We start from the raw sequence: 20,288 nt of genomic DNA on the forward strand, positions 1-20,288 counted from the left end.
GCTCATTCATATTTCACTTGACTTTGACTCCAAGGGAACAAGGAAAGTCATTCACTTACTCAACAGATAGAGTTCTAGGCAGTGAGTAACTAGGTAAAAATTTCTATCGGCATGGAGCTTGTGTTCTGTTTGGGGGAAAGAATCAGTTTGCAAGCCACCTGAATACAATTCGCAGAATTCTGGAAACTTTGACTCCCAAGAGAGCAGTGCTCGGAGGGGAACTTTTGAACCATGTGAGTGGTGTGGAAGGGTGTGGACCCTATGAGCTGAAGCTCTGGGCTGCCTCTTGGGACTTGGTCTGTACAGAGGCATTTCCCTTCACCCACAGCTCCAGTTCCTGACCCATTGGGCCTGCTGCCTTCCTCTGCAGCCAGAGTCCGCCCCTGGTCTTGTCACCAGAAAGGTCAGAGAATTCTTTTAAGCCTAGTATTAGCTTTTGCCTTAAAAAACAGTTTTATTGAAATACTCAAAAATGTACCCACATGTACAGTTCAATTGTTTATCTTTTGTTTTTTGTTTTTCTTTTTTAAAGATTTGTATAACTATCATCACAGCCCAACTTTAGGACATTCTCCATTGCCCCGTAAGATCCCTCATGCCTGTTTGTGGTCATTCCTCACTCTGAGCCTCAGCCTTAGGAAGGCGTTTGTGTCTTTTCTGTGAGCTTGCCTCCCCTGGGAGTTTCTTGTGAGCAGATTTGTCCAGTATGCAGTCTTTGGTGTCTCGGTTTTTTACCGAACCTTCTATTTTCTAAGTGCATCTGAGGTGAAGAGTGTCAGTACTTTCTCCTTTGTTGTTAAACAGCATTTCATCGTGTGGCTATAACAAGTTTCATTTGACCACTTTCCTTCTGTCAGCTTCCTAGAGTAGATGTTTTAAATCTGGCCTCTTCCCTCCTGCATGGTGTGAATGACTGTAGCTCTTAAGCACTGCCCAGGTTTTGTGGCTGCCCTGTGCTCCTTCTATAGCCCTAGCCCCTATATGTAGCCAGTGATTACTGTATTAGACTAGATCACCACAGAATACTCATTACTGACACTGCTCCATTTCTCCTTGCTCATTTAAGTTTGTAGCCAGCTGTGCTGCTGGATGGCCAGTCTTGGGTGACTTTTGAAAGTTACTCTTACTAATATGACAACTTTTGGTTCCCATTCACACTATCTACATTTCTCTCCATATGTGTACATGCATGCATGTATATGTTTGCGTGTCTATGAGCACGCACACAGACGCATATGGCAGCTAGGTAGGTATCAAGCTTGGGTATCATTCCTTAGAAGCTATCTTTTTTGTCTCCCTTGCTGCCCCCACTCCCTTTTTTGAAACAGGGTCTTTCACTGATGCCCACCTTTCACCAATGAAGCTGGCTGCCTGGCTAGGGAGCCCCAGCCATCTCCCTGTTTCTGTCTCCCCAGCACTGGGGATACAAGTCTGTGCCACCAAACCCTAGCCAGTGGGTGCTGACGAACACAGGAAGACCGTCACGCTTGAGTGGCAAGCACTAGAGCTATCGCCCTAGCCCCTCCCTATATGCAGCCAGTGTATTAGACTAGTTACTGTATTAGACTAGTTACTGTATTAGACTAGTTACTGTACTAGACTAGGTCACCACAGAGTACTCCTGATAATTAATACATTGTACTAGGCAGGCCTGACACAGATGTCACCTGACCTCTGTCTAGCCTTTTGTGGCTGGTGTTGCCTCCTGTGAAAAGATGTAGGTTGATGGTGCAGTGTCCTAAGTCTCTTTCTAGTAGTTACATCTCAGTGTAGGGGCAGTAACTGGCAATAAACTGTCCCATTACTATCTCCAGATGGTCTTCTAGACAAGGATGTCCAGAGACTGCTCTGAAGGACAGCTCTGTGAGACTAGTCCTCCCATTCTGCGTGTGTGTGGACCGACTCCCAAACTTACATTTTCCCCTTGGCTTCTGCCTTGCATTCTTAGCCTTGGCATTGGAAATGAGCACATTTAGAGTGCTAATTATTTTCTCTTTTAGCTGATATAAGGTTACAGCTGAACAATGGAAGCAACAACTAAGCATTGTGTAGAGATCAGCAGAATGTACCCCGACTCTTCAGGACAGCCACTGTATTCTGTGACAGTCTCAGTGTGGAGTGAGAGTGTCTTCAGCCCTGCAGATGTCCTGATAAGCATTGGTGCTAAGAAATAGCAGCACACACGTGGACACGTCTGTCTACCTGCTAGCATGGGTGTGGAAGCCTGACCCTGTAATCTTGAAAGCAAGCTACAATAGGATGCCAGGCAGCCACTGGAAATGGACTGTAGATCTCCTGCCTGGGGAAGACTACCATAGCACTCTAGTGAAAACTGCATGTGTGGGTATGCAGATGTGCTAACAGGGTGGCTAACAGGATTATCAGTTGTCATTGGACGGCTTAGTTTTAGGCAATCTCACTTTTCTCTTTGCATTTCATGTCTTTGTTTCTTCCTTATTTTATTCATCTGAGTGTGTGTGTCTGTGTGTTTGTATGTGTGTATGCGGGCATGCATGTACATACTCAAATTCATGTGGAGGCCAGAGGTTATTATTTGTTTATTCATTTGTTTGTTTTTATTTATTTTATTTATTGAGATGGGGGTGTCCCTGTGTAGCCCTGACTATGTAGATCAAGGTTGTCTCGAACTCACTGGATCTGCCTGTCTCTGCTAGGGTATGTGCCACCATCCCCAGCTCACCTTTATGTTTTGGCATAATGCTTAAGTGATAGTGGAGCTTGCTAGGCTGGCTAGCTGGTCAGTAAGACATGGGATCGTCCTGTCTCTGCCTCCTCAGTGTGAGGCTTACAGGCAAACGCCACCATACCTGGCCTTTTCTTTGGGCTCTAGGGATGGACATTGCACTTCAAGCACTTTACCAACTGAGCCCTCTTCCCAGCCCTAACCCTTGCTTTCTTGCTGAGGGGGGCAGGTCCTTATGGGTACCTACTGTGTGCCAGGCATATTAATAAAGCTGCCTAGCCCTCACGTGTGCTTTGTAGAGTGGATATATAATTGTAAGGTGGTTCTTGGAGACGGATAGCTGACAATGGATGGTGGAGCCTGCTGTCCCCTGTCCCCAAGAGTTTGGGATTAGGGAACCTGTGTGTTTTTTCAGGACCTGGCATTATCAGGGCACCAAAGAGAGTCAGCTGACTTTGGAGGTTATTTGGTGTTGCCTCGGAGGTGTTATGACTTGTCCAAGGTCTGAAGCTACCTGGAGAGAGGTGAGCAGGCCAGGTCTGTGAGTGTGGTGGTAGTGCAGCACTGAATGGCCTTGGTGTAGTCAGAAGGCTTGTAAACATCATGGCTATGCTGAGTCTCCGTATGGATTTGGAGTGTGTTGTTTCTTCCAAAGGGCCTTAGGAATGAGAGAGCTCATCCAGTGTGGTCCAGCTCTTCAGTCTGGTCCTGTGAAGTTTGTTTATCTGGCCCGGATTTTCTCCTATCCCAGGATCGTGGAGCTGCTTTTGAAGATGTACTGGTTGTGTCTGGTGTGTGACAGGAGGCACTCTCGTTTTATTCCCTGTAGATACTGGAGTGACCCAAGGGCGGCTATGTAACAATAGCACTGTGGCCACTGCTCCAGTGCTCGCTGTGGCAGGATCTCTTTCCTTTCCTGGCTGTTGATGGATTCCGCTGTCTGCTATCAATTTGCATGTGAGCTAGTGGCACTGCCTTCCGGTTTGTAGTCAGTAGGAGGGAGCCCACCACCTTGTGCTGAATGTCTTACTATTTGTGTTTCTGCACATATTCACGAGGCTGTGAAGCCCTTGCTGAAGAGGAAGCCAGGTGTGGAGCTACACCCTGTAGTCCCAATACTTTCTCTTTGGCATGCCCAGATTGTCAGTGTCACTCTTGTGCTTTGGGAACATTTGCAAGTAAGCTCACTCTGTCTCCCAGCAGAGCTGCAGTGTGACTGCCAAGTGATTCGTGGAGGGCAGCGTATACTGCCTGGATGCCGGATGCCAGAGGGATGGTTCTCATTTCTGAGTGGGACTGAGCAGTAGAGTGTGATCGTGTACTGTGCTTTCAGAATAGCACACAATTTAAATTCAATAAGTTGTTTACTTCAGGAATTTTCATGTGTTACTTTGGGACTGTTGTTTGCTGTGATAGCTAAAACTGTGAAAGCACAGTTGTAGATAGGAAGGCTAGAGGACTGGAGCGATAAGACCATGTGTTGAGCGAGCGTTTCCATACTTACTGTAGAATTGCTGCCACGGACATGAGCACGCAGAGCCCTTGAGCCTGCTTTACCTCCGTGTGTTCACATCCAGAGCAGAATTGCTGGATCATACAGTTCAGTTCTATTTAATTTTCTGAAGACATTTTGCACACTGATTTTCATTTTGCATCTCCAACAGCAGTGTGCAGTTCCTATTTCTTTGTGCTGTCACTCCCTGCCTCCCTTGCTCTCTCCCTCCCTCCCTCCCTCCCTTTTCCTTTGTAGTAGCCTATAGTGATTGTCAGCTGTTGCTTTTTACCACTGCTCTGTCTGTCAGAGCATCTGTCTCTGCTGTGCACCTGCGCTTTGGGGGTCTCTAACCCTTTGCTTCCTTGGGCTGCACTTGGAGCTTTCCTGTTTAATTTCTCTTGCTCTATGTACACTGAACTTTCAATGGAGCCCATTCTTTGGCTCTTAAGTTGGTTTGTTTATTATTTGGTTCTTTCAAAACAAAACAAAACAATATCTGGAAAAAGTCATTTTCCTTTTCCCAGGCAAATTAAGAAACTATAAAAAATTTGTCTTCACTGTGGCAGTTTCTCGGTATCCTTGGTTTTGGCCCTGACAGCGACGCACTGGGCAGGTGTTTGAGTTTCCCTCATATTTTCCTTGAGATTACTCACAGCTTGTGGGCTTTAAAGAGACTGTGACAGAGGTGAAGTGTGCATTATATTATACCAAGCTTACATCACCAGCATGACTTAGCATTGTTTAAGCTGACCTTGGTCACCTGGCTGAGGTAATAGTTTGTCAGGTTTCTGTACTGTAAAATTACCTCCCATTCCTACTGTGCTCTTTGGAAGGAAGCCAAACTAAGGAAACTTAAATCCTGTGGCTCAAAAGTAAGACCTTTGTTTGTTTTTGTTTTTTTGGTTTTTTTTTTTTTTTTTTTTTTGCTTTGTTTTAAAGAAAATGCTCATAAATAGAACTATTTTAAAAGTTGGGAGAAAAAAGGGCCCCGGGAAGTGGTACATGCCTTTAATTTTAGCAGTCGGGAGCTACAAGTTTGAGGCCAGCAGGGGCTACATGCTAAGGGCTACATAGACTCTGCGCCTCAAAAGAATTATACACTTTCAAGTATCTAATTCCTCCCAGTGCTGGCTTGGTGTTTGAATTAGTATATAGATTTACTTGTAAGCTGGATGAAAACCCAAATACGGAACCCTTTATCTGTATTACAACATTTTCCAAAGGGAGCGCTTCTTAGTGTATCACAGTCTTAGGGCAGCGGTGAGAAAGCTGGTCTCCAGTAATTACTGTCCGGCTGCCCTCTAGCATACAATAAAGGAACTGCGAGGAGGGCAACAGTACACACGCGGCTACTTTAATCTTTAAATGTTTAGGTAAGGAAGAGAGGTTTTGTGGTTTTTTCCAAAAATTGCACCAAGGTAAAGCAGAGCTCTAACCGATGCAGGTGTGTTGTCAGGCGTTAGCAGTACTGCCCTCACTACGCGTTCATTGGACAGTAGCGCAACCCCAAGAAAAGGATGGTTGCTTGCAACCACGCGCGCCCGGCAGCCAGAAAGCTCTAAGTCCGGGTTTGGTTGCGGTGACCACCGCAGGAGGCCTACCCCAACCTGCCCGGTGTACAGTATTTTCTTCGACTGCTGCTTCCCACGTCGAATACCCTTTCTGTTTTTCTGAAACTCCCAAGGGGCTTTCTGAAGCCTGCTTGTCTTTACCCAGAAGGCCGCGCGTCACAAGTCTGAAAATTTGCATACACGCCTTTCTGGGCGGGGCCGGAGGGAGGCTTAGAGTTAGCAATTTGGGGGGAGGGTGCGACCTGGTAAATTTGCATACGCAACTCAAGGAGAGGGCGGGGCCGCAGTAGGCTCCTCTAGGTCGTGCTGCTTCAGTGGAGTTCCGCTTCGGCGAGTTTTTCTTCCAAACGGTAGCGGGTTTTTCCGTGCCGAGTACCCTTTCCTGACCAGCCAGCTCAGTCTTCCCAGTCGCTGGGCGCCCGCGGGGACCAGCTATGTCAGCGCCATCCCACTGCACCGCTGACGCTGTGCTTCTTTGCGTTGCAGGTGGTTCTCTTGGGCATGGACATCCTGTCGGCACTGGTGACTAGGCTGCAGGACCGGTTCAAGGCGCAAATCGGCACAGGTGAGCCTTAGCTAGCATAGCAGGCTCTCATCCTTCCGTCCCACCCTGGACTCACCCCACATCGTGGCCTCACCGCCCCTAAACTGGTACCTTCCCCTCTAAACCCGAATTATTATAATATTGCCAATTGAGGATTTTTATGCCAGTTTAGACATCAGCTTGATGCCAGCCAGTACGCATTGTCCTCTCAACCTCCTCGGAGACTCAGTTTTCTTTGAAAAGTCCTACAAAAAAGGAGCCAGTTGGATTTTTCCACCGTTTAGATGTCTCTAAATCAGTGTGTTTCATGGTGGCGATGTAAACACTAAGCAATTCTGTTTATACAACTGTTTCAGTAGCAAATTTCTCTATTCTCTTTTCTTGATTCCCTTTTGTGTGCGCAGTGGGTGAATAGAATCTATGTCCTCTGTATGCCAGCAAGCAATAACCACTGAGCCACAGTGTCAGCTGGAATTCTCCACTAGTGTTCATTACCAGTGTCTGTCTGTCCTTTTCTTTTTCTGTAGCTTTGCAGTCAGTGCGCTCACTGAGAAGGATGGTGGGATCCTGAAACTTACTGTTAGGAATCTGATGTTTGAACCATTTTCCATTTCCCCCCTACATTAGCTCAGGACTCATGGATTCTCACCAGAGGCCTAACGGGGTTGGAATAGACATGGGTGGGCTGGCCCATGCTTCAGTGTGTGGGTGTGCTGTGTGTCTTTTGTATGCTATAAGTAAAATGTACCCAATGCCACTGAAGCATGCTGGTCTGTTGCTTAATGTTTCCATTGCATATGTCATTTCAAGCATGGCATTCCCTACAGTGTATTTCAACCACACCTCCACTCTTACAGTTGCCTCTATTTCCCTCTCACTCCTGCTTGATACCTTCTTTCTCCACTTAGCTCCTTCTACATTCCTGTCTTTCCCCTCCCATGACCTACCGAGTCTCACTAGGGTTGCATGCAGAAGCGTAGCTGAGGGATGTTTATAAGGTGAGTCCTTATGCATACCCCCTGATGAGAATGGCTCACTCTCCCAGCTGCAGGGGACTTTGGGGCTGTGGGAGCCCTCCTACCGTAAGGTCCCTCTCTCCCTCCCACACTGGGTGCCACTGGCTGGTCTTCAACATTGCCTGCAAAGGATGACCTTGAACTCCTGATTCTCCTTCCTCCACGACCCGAGTGCAGAGATTATAGACACAGTCCTCACCCATCCCTAGCTTTGGAATAGCTACCTTAGGCCAGCAAACTGCAGATGAGCGGCGGGTGACCTCAGATCTCAAGATGTATTCTCATTTACTCCATTTCCATTTTGGTTTCCAGTGTTGCCAAGTCTAATAGACAGACTGGGAGATGCTAAAGACTCCGTGAGGGAGCAAGACCAAACCCTGCTGCTAAAGATCATGGATCAAGCTGCTAATCCCCAGGTAGGCCAAGCGAAGTGGGACTGTCTTCACAAACCGTGTGTGCGACTCTCTGGGCTTAGTTTCTCTTAAGCTAATGGGTTAGAGGTTGTTTTAGTCTCTATTGCTTCAACAAACACCGAGCAGAAGGCTAGTTGGGGAGGAAAGGCTTTGTTCAGTAGTTTATGCTTCCACAGCACTGTTCATCATTGAAGGAAGTCAGGACAGGAACTCAAGCAGGGCAGGAACCCTGGAGGCAGGAGCTGATGCGGAGGGAATGGAGGGGTACTTCATACTGCCTTGCTTCCCATGGCTTGCTTTCTTATAGAACCCAGGACTACCAGCCCAAGGATGGCACCACCCTCAATATGCCGGGGTCCTCCCCCATTGATCTCTAATTGAGAAAATGCCTTAGAACTGGATTTCATGAAGATGTTCCCTCATTGAGGCTCCTTCCTCTCTAATGACTCTAGCTTGTGTCAACTTGACATAAAACCAGCTAGTACAGAGATGACCATTCTTATGTCCCACAGCCCTTCCTCATATGAGAGATCTAAATACATAACTAATAGACTGTTTCATTTGAATAAATTAGTGAGTTGGAGTGTTGACTGTTTGATTACTCTATTAGGCCCTTTAGCTTATTTACATGACTGGCTCTCCATTTTTCTGGAAAGAGGCAGCTAGTGGTATCGGAGGAGCCAGTAGGCCTGGCTAGGGCTGTGCTTCCTATATGATAGTTAGCTGGGCTTGCTAGAATGGATGGATCCAGCCCTGTCTTTTAGGGTCACACTGACCATTGTTAGGGGTTGCAGCTGGGGCAGCCAACAGCAGTTTCCCCAGGGAGATAAAACAAGTCCTGGAGTGAGCCTCAGTGAGGAGACAGAAAGCAGTGTGTGTACCCACTATGCTTTGGGCTGAACTATTCTCAGTCATAAAATGGGGCGGTTATACCTCTTTAGGGCAGTTGGGAGAACCCAGTGATGTTACATAAGTACATATGCTTTTCACACTTTAACTGGGTGTGTTTAATAAAGTTGTACCTTGTCTAATGTCAATGTGATTATGAGAGGAGCCTGGGGGTGGGTGGGTATGGGACCAGTTTGGTTCCTGCCAAGAGCTCTTGTTTTGATGACTCCTGTCTTACTGTGAAGAGTTGCAGAATCCTTTCCCTCTCACCTGTCCCTTGTCGCCTACAGTATGTGTGGGACAGAATGCTCGGAGGCTTCAAACACAAGAACTTCCGCACAAGAGAGGGCATCTGCCTCTGCCTTATTGCAACACTCAATGCGTAAGTCTGGGGTACACCTGTAACTCTGCTTAACTAGAGCTTGCCCGCCCCTAACTCCCTCCCTTCCTTCTCTTTCCCTCCCTCTCTTCTCCCCTTCCTTCTTTCTTTCCTTCCTTACATAAAAGGTAGGGTCTCATGTAGCACTTCTATCTTAGACTCCTTTTATAACCGAGTACTTCCTGAACTCCTGATCCTCCTGCCTCCACCCCTTAACAGCTGAGATTACTGGCATAGGCCACCATGTGTCTGGGGAAGCACTCTAAAATTTGAATCACATTTCTAGCCCCTTGGCTAAAGCTAAAAACAAAATAAAACAAAACACCCCCCCCCCCTTTTATCCTGAAGTAATTAAATCTACAGGTAGTTGTAAGACATGAACTGGGACATAGTTCCTCTCCCTCCACCTGGGCAGTGGTAAGACTCTGTACCCTGTAGAAATTGCTATTGTTGTCTACAGAGCTTGCCCACATTGCCACAGCTGTACACAGAGTCTGTGTGTGTGTGTGTGTGTGTGTGTGTGTGTGTGTGTGTGTGTGTGTGAGAGAGAGAGAGAGAGAGAGAGACAGAGATAGAGAGACAGAGAGAGGCAGAGACAGAAAGATTCCTGCCCACTACCCTTTTGTATGTACACTTTATAGTCTGTGGCAACCACCAGTTTGGTCTCTGTCTCCATGCTTTTGTGGCTTCTCAAGTGGAATCAACCCTGTGATCTTTTCAGGGTTGCCATTTAGATTTCCACATAGTTAAATTCCCTAGAGGCAGCACTGTATGCCACTGTATGAAACTCATGTTTCAATGCTGAGTAGAATCCTTCCGTTTAGAATCTTCAGTTTAGTATATAGATTGACTATACAGTATAGAATATTTACTATAGATGTAGCCCAGTTTATCTAGCCATTTATCCATTGAAGACAATATGGGTGACTTCAAGTTTGGGCCTCCTAGGAGTACAATTGCTATGGACATGTATACAAGTCAATGCAGAAGTATAAATTTTCAGTCCTCTTGAGTAGGAGTACAATAGTAGGGTATTTTTTAAGGCCACTATTTTTTGTTTGTTTGTTTATTACATTTGGGAGTTTTGCCTGCATGTACATCTGTGTGCCTCGTGTGTGCTTGGTTCCTTGGAGGCCTGAAGAGGGCATTAGATCCTCTGGAAGTGGAGCACAGGTGGCTGGGAGCTGCCATGTGGGTGCTGGGCACTGAGCTGGATCAAATGCTCTCAACCACTGAGTCATCCCTCCAACCCCGACCCCATCTTTAGGTTTTAAAGAAACTGCTGAAATACTTTCCAGAGTTCCCTGTGCTGTTTTATGCCATGTATTCACAGAGGGTGTCTGTGACATCAGCATTGGGACAGAGAAAAGTGGCCAACAGGCTGGAGCATTGTCCTTAAAGGTGCTTGTTTCTCTTTCAGAGGACCTGAGTTTGGTTCCCAGAACCCACATCAGGTGGCTATCAACTACCTATACATTTCCGTTTAGGGGACCTGACATCCCCTTGTGCATACAGACAGACATGCATATAAACGAAAGTAAACCTCAAAGAGAGGTGACAAGCCTGACATTCCCAGTAGAGCAGTGTGGAGTTGGATGCCCTGCTGCCAGCCATCTCAGCACTGTCGTGTCATCAGCAGAGCTAACCGAGTATCTGTAGGCTCCTTCAGAGGGGACTGAGGGAGCTTGGTTAAGTTCACTGAGTTTGGCAGAGCAGGAAATGCGACCTGACACAGCATTGCTAGGGTCTGAGGCAGGCACGAAGTCAAAGCACAGGCCCTGGTGTAGTCATCAAGGCCAGACCATTGAAGGGCCGGAGCACTGCAGATGGGCTCTGTGGAGCTTTGGAGCCATCTTGAGTATAATAGAGGGAACCTGTGTGAGGGGCCAATCATACCTTGGGCGTGGAGGAAGGGCAGGTGTGGGTGTCGGCCTCTTTCTTCCCTTGGTCTCATGCATGCCTTTCGTTTCCAGCTCTGGGGCCCAGACTCTAACACTAAGCAAGATTGTGCCACATATATGTAACCTACTGGGAGATCCCAACAGCCAGGTGAGTGGGAAGAACACCTGCATCCTGGGAAGGTGCATTCTGGTGTGTGTGCAGCAGGTGGGAGGCCCTTCCTCCATGGACCACTGAGTGTGCTAAAGGGTTTAGCTAACCATTGGCGTTTGTAAAGCCACTGGGAAGGTGGCTAAGAGTACTTGTTCTTACAGAAGACCAGAGTTCAATCCCCAGCACTGTCATGGTGGCAACACTGTGGTGCACAGACAGACATATGAGCAGAACACTCATATTCATAAAATCAAATCTCAATACTAAACACAAACCAAAAAGAACAAACAGTTTCCCAGGAAGACGTCTGTGCTCTTGCCTTCGCTTCTCACCTTTGGCCTTGTTCTGTATTTCTATTTTTTGTTATAGAAGTCCTTTCTCCTCAGAGACTCAGATCCTGTGTAGATTTGGAGGGGCATTGGCAGTGACATGTTAATACTTAGAAATTGGAAAGCAGTGTCCTTGTTCCCTTAAAGCTATTCAGAGGAGCCTCAGAACTCACCTGCTGCGTCCCAGGTTTCACTTTGGAAGGTTTCTGTCCGGGGGTGGTCAGCAAGCAAACACCTAGGACACAGCACTGAGAACTGGCCTGAACTGGAAAGGTGGTCTGTTCTTACGTGGCACTGCTCCCTGCGAGCAGAGGGAATGTGTGAGATCTCTCTGGGAGTTTTGGCAAGGTTCTCCTTACTTTGGAATAACTTGGGTTAAATATCACATGATCAACACAATCTTGCATTCTGGACACACTGCCTCAGTTGTTTTCAACTGAGTTGATATTAGAGTCAGCATGAGTATCAATTTAGGAGAATATAGCAAACCTTGGACCCGGGCCAACACAGAAAGCCTAGAGGGGACACATGTCCTGGCCTTGCACAGCTGACCCTGAGGACAATTGGGTCTTGAGCCTGCTTCCCTGCTAGGGCCGCAGCAGATGCTTTTTGATCTTGGTGTGAGTGCTCTGAAGGTGAGTGTCCTCACGCTGGCATTACTGGAGGATCCAGCTGACTAGGAGTCTCCCCAGCCTGAGGTGGACATTGCATTTGCAGAAACCCCATTCCTGCAGCATGTAGTGGGGTTTTGAGAATCCCTTAACTGCTGTTTTAAATAAATGACAATACTTGACTGCACTGCTAGGTCTTCACAATATTCGTATGTGTGTCCTTTCCATACCAAATCTTGGGAGTCCTGATTATGTAACATGTATATATCTGCATATCAACAGTGTTCATTACCCAAAGGCAGGCATTTCTGGGCTGATTCTCAGTAGTAGCAGTTCAACTTAAATGTAAAAATCATGCCTTTATGTGGGGTTGTATTTAACAGCTCTCAGTAATTAGTGTAAAGATTCTATAAATTTAAGAAAGGTGCCCTGCCTGGCGGCACATTCCCGAAGCCTCAGCACTCGGGAGGCAGACAGATGGATCTCAGAGTCAAGGCCAGTTTCTCTACATAGTAGGTCAGCAAGCACTGTGCAGGGACACCCAATCTCAGAAGTAAAAATTACGGACTGACGAGATGGCTCAGCAGTTAGGAACACTTACTCTGTTCTAGAGAGCGTGAGTTCAGTTCCTAGCACTCACATGGATGCTCACAATTTGCCATAGCTCTAGGTCTGGGTGATCTGCTGCCCTCTTCTGGCCTCCATGGGTTTCAGGCACACACAAAGTACACACATAAATGCAAGAGAAATCACATAAACACACATAAAAATTTAAATTACAAAATAAATAAAAATAAGGCAAGTGATTTTTTTTTTAAATAAAATGTGAAATTGTGTTAACAGACTGAAATTCAAATTAATACTTTTCGACCCGGAATCTGTAGGCGCCTGTACCTTAGGGGCCACCTGCGGCACACCCTGTTGTAGTAGTTCTGAGCACTGATAAGATCATTCTATCCCTCTTCCCCATTGTGTGTGTGTGTGTGTGTGTGTGTGTGTGTGTATGTGTGCCCCAGTGTGTGTGTGTGTGTGTGCCCCAGTGTGTGTGTGTGTGTGTGTGCCCCAGTGTGTGTATGTGTGTGTGTGTGCCCCAGTGTGTGTGTGTGTGTGTGTGTGCCCCAGTGTGTGTGTGTGTGTGTGTGTGTGTGCCCCAGTGTGTGTGTGTGTGTGTGTGTGCCCCAGTGTGTGTGTGCCCCAGTGTGTGTGTGTGTGTGTGTGTGTGTGCCCCAGTGTGTGTGTGTGCGCCCCAGTAGGAATGAGGGGGTGGGGGAGCATTCATGCATGTGGAAGCTAGAGGAAAACATTAGTATCATTCTGCAGGCATTGTCCACCTTGTATTTTGAGATGGTCTCATGGCCCTAGAATTGAGTATGTAGGCTCTACTAGATGGTCATTGAGCCCCAGGGTCCACCTGTCTCTGTTGTCCCAGTGCTGAGATTATAAGTGTGTGCCCACCTGGCTTTTTGACATGGGTTCCAGGGGTCACCTGGGTCCTTGTGCCTACAGGGCCAGCTCTTTACCCAGCATCCCTGTTCCTACCTTTCTGTTGTGGTCTTTGGTATTAGACAACATTGATCATATCCTTCCTGCCTTCTGTTAAAAGTAGCATTTGTGTGTGACGTTGCTCCTTTTTAGCTTCATAAGCTCCTTGAAAGTAGGGTCCTTGTAGCAGGCCATTGCTCATTTTTGTTGCTTGTCTTAATCTCCTCAGACATGAAGCTGATGCTTTCCATCACCTACTTAGACATTGTCTTAGTTACTAAGACAAGGTTACAGTTCATGACTCTCATGGCAGTGTGCAGGCAGGCATGGCATTAGAGCCATAGCTGAGAGCTCACGTGTTGATCCACAAGCATGATGCAGAGAGAGAGCTACCTGGGGCTGGTGTGGGCTTTGAGAGCCCACCCACAGTGACTGACATACATACCTCTTCCTCCAACAAGGCTGTACCCCTCAATCCTCCCCAAGCAGTTCAAACAACTGGGGGCTGTTCTCATTCAAGCCACCACATTTCTGATGTTCTTCTTACAGCATAAGTTTATTGGTTTTTATTTTGAAAATTCTGGTTTCTTGACATCACGTGTTCAAGAATGGGGAGGACTTGGGGACCTGCATAAAGAGCTGGGGATTTCTTTCTATAATATTGGGATCATTTTATGGGAGTGAAAACATCCAGATGTGCCCTTGCTTAGTCTGGCATGTGCAGAGATTGTATGCATGGTTGCACTGGTAGACTGGTGATAAGTTGGGTTGGCATATAGCGTACTGGATCCTCTCGGGAAGGGCTGGGGAATGACACGAAGCACCGGCAAGCTTTCTTCTTTTATGTCTAGGTTCGAGACGCAGCAATAAACAGTCTGGTGGAGATTTATAGACATGTAGGTGAACGTGTGAGGGCAGACCTCAGTAAGAAAGGACTGCCACAGTCCCGGTAAGTGCTCACTTTCTCCATTTTCTACTTAAAACCATTTTTAAAAATGAATTTGTTTGTATCTCTGTATATGGATCTATGTTGTTTTTGGAGTTCAGAGGACAACTTGCAGGAATTAGCTCTCTCCATTTGAGCACTGGCATTGAACTTAAATTTCAGACTTTCAGCGAATGCCTTTACCTGCTGAGTCATTTTCGCTGGCCCTTAAAAAATTATTTTTAAATTAATTAAGTAATTAAGATTAAAAATAACTTATTTAACATTGAATGTTCATTTTGTGTATGTTTTTGGCTACTTTTTCTATATCCCCTCTCCACCTCTTCAGGTTTAATTGTGGTCCATGCTTGGCCAAAAAGCAGGCTCTGCCAGATATTACAAGAATTGTCTTTAGGTAATATTTTTGGAAATGTCTGGAGCTGGGCCACCATAGTTCACATTGCTCTTAGCACTGATATCCTCCAAGCTTCTGCCAGGATGACTGACCCATTAAGCTCTGCTTCTAGCATTTTGTGGTTCTATATCTTACGTGCACCCAGCACCTAATGCAGGTGTTTAGTTTGATTGAGTTACTGAAGCCATTCTGCCTGCCTATAAATAGCAGACACCCTCAAAGGTTAGTTTTCTGTTCTGAGTGTCACGTTCAATGTATAGAACTGATGTAACATAAGTAGCACCTTACTGGGTGTCTTAGTTAGGGTTTCGATTGCGTCAACAAAATACCATGACCAAACAGTACGTTAGGGAGAAAGGGGTTTATTCAGCTTACACTTCCACATTGCTATTCATCACCAAAGCAAGTCAGGACAGGAACTCACACAGAGTGGGAACCTGGGGGCAGGAGCTGATGCAGAGGCCGTGGAGGGGCCTTTCGTATAGATTCCAGGACCACCAGCCCAGGGATGGATGGCACTATCCACCACCCTCCCCCATTGATGACTAATTGAGAAAATGCTTTTCAGGTGGATCTCGAGGCATTTCCTCGACTCTAGGGAGGCTTCTCCCTTTCTGGTGACTCTAGCTTATGTCAAGCTGACACACAAAAACAGCCAGTGCACTAGGCCCTGAGTAATTGCGTTCGAATGCAAATGAGGTGATGCTAATCACCAATCTCATATGCCTAGCCAGAGGAAATGTGGCCTAGACCCCTATTCTGATGTCATTCAGGAAGTTCTCTCTGCTCCTGCCACACTGGCCAGCCTGCTAAATTAGACTTTTCTGAACATCTCTGTCCTTAGAATTTTCCCTTGAAATGCTGTGTTCAAAGCTAGCAGATGAAAGGCAGTACTTGAGTGTCTATGGAGTGCTTTGTTGGGTGTTCAGCTGCCCACAGCCATGTTGCAGGTCTCTCAGATATAGCCAGGATAGGAGCCATAACCAGTATAGGTACTGCTGAGCAGAGAATGGGGGAGTTAGTTGATGTGGAGTGTAACAGTGACCAAAAGGGCACCCTGTCTAGAGTTCTAGGTGAAGACAAAGGTGCCAGGAATAGTGGCCTTTCTTTGGGTGTTCTTCCGCCTAGTTGTTGAGTCCATAGGGTGTGGCTGAAATGACCACACTGCATAGACCTCACCCCTTGGAGAGAGCCTACAATACTGTTTTCACAAGTGCCGTTTGTGACTGGGTCTCTTCCAAGAGTGTAAATAATACTCATCCTCTTCCAGAAACTTCAGAGACAACCAGATGAAAGAGATCCCTCTGCCCTAACTTGTAAGCTTCTGTCATGGACCTGTCATGGCAGAGGGTGTGGCTGTGACACAATAAAGTGGTACCCAAGGCACACCCTGGCAGGCCGTGCAATGAGGCTATTTATGGGCTTGCCCAGCCATCTAAGATCTTTGTTGCTTTAAAAAGGAAGGTGATGGGAACATCTTAAGAATTGACGAGAAGGCATCTGGATCTTAGTAACCACTCGTTTGAATGTGAGTGACAGTTGTATTCATGTTTGGCCCGCGGTGGCAGTTGGACTTTTATTTCAGTCTCCGTTTTGATTTGTGGGTAGTGATGGTCTGGAGTAAATTTGGGAAGGATTCAAGGTGTATCTGAGACCTGGGAGCTTTGAAAAGATTACTGATCTCTCTCCTGTAGGATGGGAGGGGCAAGGCACAGTGAAAAGTGGGTTTACCCCTTTGTTTTGCCAGTTGTATTTTTGGCTTGCCTGTTACTTAGATTTTAAGCTCTAGAGGAAAGCAACCTTTCCTCCATCTAGATGGAGGAAATGGAATCCAGCATCTAGTTAGCTCTGAGCTAGGCATACAATGGACACCCCAGTATTTGTTACATGAACAAGTAAATAAGTCCCCTAAGAGCAGAATATGTGAAGTTTCTAGTGTTCCAGATAGAAGTCAAAAACATGGTTGGGTACCAGCTCCCCAATAGCCTGATGTGACTCTCCGAGATGACCTTCCTCACTGTTACCAAGAGAACACGGAGCTCCCATCTCAGTCTCCAAGGAATTTTCATTCTGATTAAGAAAAGATACGTGTGTGAGATGGCTAGCTCTCAAAGGCAGGATGGGAAGGCAAGACTTTAAGAAAGCACTAGCCTGGTCCTGAAGTGGGTGGCAGCTGATTGAATGCCGGGTGCTGTGCCTCAGAGCATCCTTCTGTCTCACAGTAGAATGAGCGGACTGTCTTGCCTGGGAAGCCTCTGCTCTTTTACGTGTAGAGTTGTACTTCACCGCCTTTCACTTACTCTGGTGTCAGCTAGGATGGGGTGTTGACCCATCAGTAGTTTTACTTACATTTCAATGTCAAGGTGAGATAATCTGTTATAATAAAGAGCCGTGTAGATCTCTCCAGCTGAAGCATGTTCAGTCACAACATTTGTTTTTAGAAAGAGTTATTTATAGCATTTAGAATTAAGCGTAAGTCGGGGAAAGCCTGTAGTCTGAAAGTAGTGCATTGTGAAAGCTTTATCCAAGGTAACCGGTAACCTGCATGAGAAACTCGAATGGTTAAAGCAAAGGTAAAAATTGTTTTCCATGCATACGGCATCAGGTGTTCCACTCTGTCACTCTCACCTCATTCCCTTTGACATAGGCTCTCTCACTGAACCTGAAGCTAAGCCAGAGGCCAGCCAGACCCAGCAATCCTTGTTTCCTACCCCTTACAGAGTTGGGGTTGCAGATGTGTGCATGGCCACAAACCGTTTTTAACATGGGTCCCGGAGAGTGGTGCTCAGGTCCTCCTGCTTGTGCAGCAAGCACTTCAGCCCCCAGTGTGGTCTTCAGACTGAGTCCTTAAGCCCAGGATGGTGTTCAGTTCTTGTTGGATGATATCACTTACTGAGGGAGTTAGGGTTTTTTTTTTTTTAAATCATTGGTCATTTTGGGGTACAGGGCTAATGGTCAGTTTTAATTATCAACTTAACACAGTTTACAATAACCCGAGCACCTCAAGGAGCGTCTGTCAGCACTGGCTTGGCATGTGGGCATGTCTGCAGGGATTGTTTTGATGATGTTGACTAAAGCGGGAAAACCTGCCCACTATGAGCGGCACCATTTCCTTGGGTTTGGGTCCTTATATGAGTGTGTGTGCGTCCATTCTCTCTCTCTTCTTGATTGTGGGTGTGACTGACTGCTTCAGGTTGACTCCTGCCAACACGAGTTCTCCACCATGATAGACCGTAATCTAGAATTGTGAGCTCTAGGCTCTTTCTCCCCTGGATTGCTTTTGTTTTATCACACCAACAGAAATAAAACTAAGGTGTCAGGGGCAGTCAACAGTGTTCGGTAATCATAAGTGTGATGATTTGATATTCCATATATTGTTTTGTTTTGTTTTGTTTTCAAACAGGTTGAATGTCATTTTTACAAAATTTGATGAAGTCCAAAAGTCTGGAAATATGATACAGTCTGCAAATGGTGAGTGGGAAAACCAGTCTTCATTTCTGTGCTTTTCAATTTCATGGCAGTAATGCTTTTGATATTTCTAAACAGGTACTAGATGTTTCAATAAGGTTTCAGTAGACATTTTGAGGTCTTAAAAGTTAGGTTTCTTCCATCTACTCCTTTAGAGCCTGTATTAAATCCATTAGTTAGTCTGTTCTCATTCCTCTAACTTGCTGGTGCAGACTCAGTGATGCTGGGCCGTCTTGGCATCATGGGGACCTATGCTTGGCTCTCCTTCCTCCCCCACATCTATAACCTGTGTTCATTTAGCAGCCAGAGTAATCCTGTTAGAATGCAACTGAGGTGATGCTAGTGACCCATCTCATACCCATAGCCAGACTGGTAATGTGACCTTGACCCCTATTCTGGAGTCATTTAGAAAGTTCTCTCTGCTCCTACCACAGTGGCCAACCTGCTAAATTAGACCTTTCTTAGCATCTCTGTGCTTAGACTTGCACGTCCTGAAACCCTGATCACCTGGTATCATTATCGCTTTCTTCTTGGGATGCATATGGTCTGGAGAGTGATCTATAACAGTTCTATTTTCTGTTGTAAATGAGTAAGTTTATTAAATGTACAACAAGCCAAGTAAAAGGATAAATAGTAGGTAATGGTTAACATCATCAAACACATCCTCAGACCAGCCAGCCAGAGCCTGTTAGCGTGGCAGCCATCTGGAGTTCACAAAGGGAATCTCAGGCAGAGTGCTATGTCGCCTTGGGTGAGGCTTCCAAGTGAAAGATAGCGACAGATAGCGATGACCTCATCAGACCGGGTGCTGACATTATTTAGAGGCTGACTAGGAAGTTAAGGCAGTCAGCTAGAGTTCCCACGAGAACTTTCTCTCTGAGGCTCAGCATTCCCACGGCTGAACCTTCTGGTTTCTCTTTCCCACTGCAGGCAATCTTCTGACGTGGGATAAACAGTAGTAACCTCTGTTAGAAACAGCCTGCCGCTGGGTGTGGTGGCGCACGCCTTTAGTCCTAGCACTTGGGAGGCAGAGGCAGGCGGATTTCTGAGTTCGAGGCCAGCCTGGTCTACAAAGTGAGTTCCAGGACAGCTAGGGCTACACAGAGAAACCCTGTCTCGAAAAACAAAACGAAACGAAACAGCCTGCCTTCTGTTTTCAGGGGTGCAGTGCTTTACTTTTGGGCTGTTTTGCTGTTCTCTTCCTGCGCTATCACAGTGTCAGCAGGGCCAGCCTAACCCTAGCAAAGGGGGCTTGGACAACACTGGGCATAAACATGCTTGGGCCTGAAGTGGGAGACACAGCCTTCTTTCCAGAGCCAGCTTCTGGGAACAAGCTCAAATAGCACGTGACAATTTAACAATGTAATCCACATTACCCCTCAGCCGTCCTGATTGTCATACCAGAGGCCACCTGGAACACTGTGGTCAGGGGGTTCCAGAGACCTTTGGCCCACTGTTTGATTTTCTTAGCAGTTTTACTCTAAGATGCTTGCTTACTTTTGTGGTAGGGTCTTCGTTGAATTCCCTGTACTTCTTTTTACTGTATTTCCACTGAGCATAGCTCATTTCTTCATGAGAATCCCTGGCCTGTGCTAGGTATGTGATACATATTGTTCTATAAATATGGAAAGGACGGTGATATGTGAATTGTGGCCTGCCATTATATCTCTTCACTATACATTACTTGCCTTCATTATACTTTGTGATGATATTTGAAGACAAATGGGTAACTTTTGTGATTCCCCAAAGGAGGAAAATACAGAAGCCAATTATTGTGAGAATGAAAAGCCATTCAAGAATAAATTGTCAACAAAGTATTTTGTGTGTGTAATGTGTATATGTGTGAATTCAGGCACACACATGCTACAGTGCTTATGTCAAGATCAGCACCACCTCTGGTATTGCTCTTCACTTTCTACATTGTTTGAGATAGGGTCTCTTTGCTTCCCACTACACATACTGGGCTACTGAGCCCAGCTTCCAGGAGGTTATACTG

At 46.2% G+C, this 20,288-nt stretch overlaps 1 protein-coding gene and 1 long non-coding RNA gene across 51 annotated transcripts in view; one reads left to right on the forward strand and one right to left on the reverse strand.

Annotated features, from left to right (window-relative positions):
* The window catches only part of Clasp1 (CLIP associating protein 1), a 220,405-nt gene that overhangs the window by 64,487 nt on the left and 135,630 nt on the right, over positions 1–20,288 (forward strand). For all 50 annotated transcript variants that reach the window (NM_001359328.1, NM_001359331.1, NM_001359335.1 and 47 more), the window contains exons 3-8: positions 6,257–6,335; positions 7,643–7,746; positions 8,922–9,013; positions 10,984–11,059; positions 14,336–14,433; positions 18,228–18,295. In NM_001359328.1, the coding sequence (NP_001346257.1) occupies positions 6,257–6,335; positions 7,643–7,746; positions 8,922–9,013; positions 10,984–11,059; positions 14,336–14,433; positions 18,228–18,295 (517 nt within the window). The remainder of the gene's footprint in view (positions 1–6,256; positions 6,336–7,642; positions 7,747–8,921; positions 9,014–10,983; positions 11,060–14,335; positions 14,434–18,227; positions 18,296–20,288) is intronic.
* Positions 5,125–5,721, reverse strand: 2900060B14Rik (RIKEN cDNA 2900060B14 gene). The gene has a single exon (NR_027901.1). It is a non-coding gene; the product is annotated as an RIKEN cDNA 2900060B14 gene (long non-coding RNA).

Source organism: Mus musculus, chromosome 1 (genome assembly GCF_000001635.26).
Source record: "Mus musculus strain C57BL/6J chromosome 1, GRCm38.p6 C57BL/6J".
Taxonomy (NCBI): domain Eukaryota; kingdom Metazoa; phylum Chordata; class Mammalia; order Rodentia; family Muridae; genus Mus; species Mus musculus.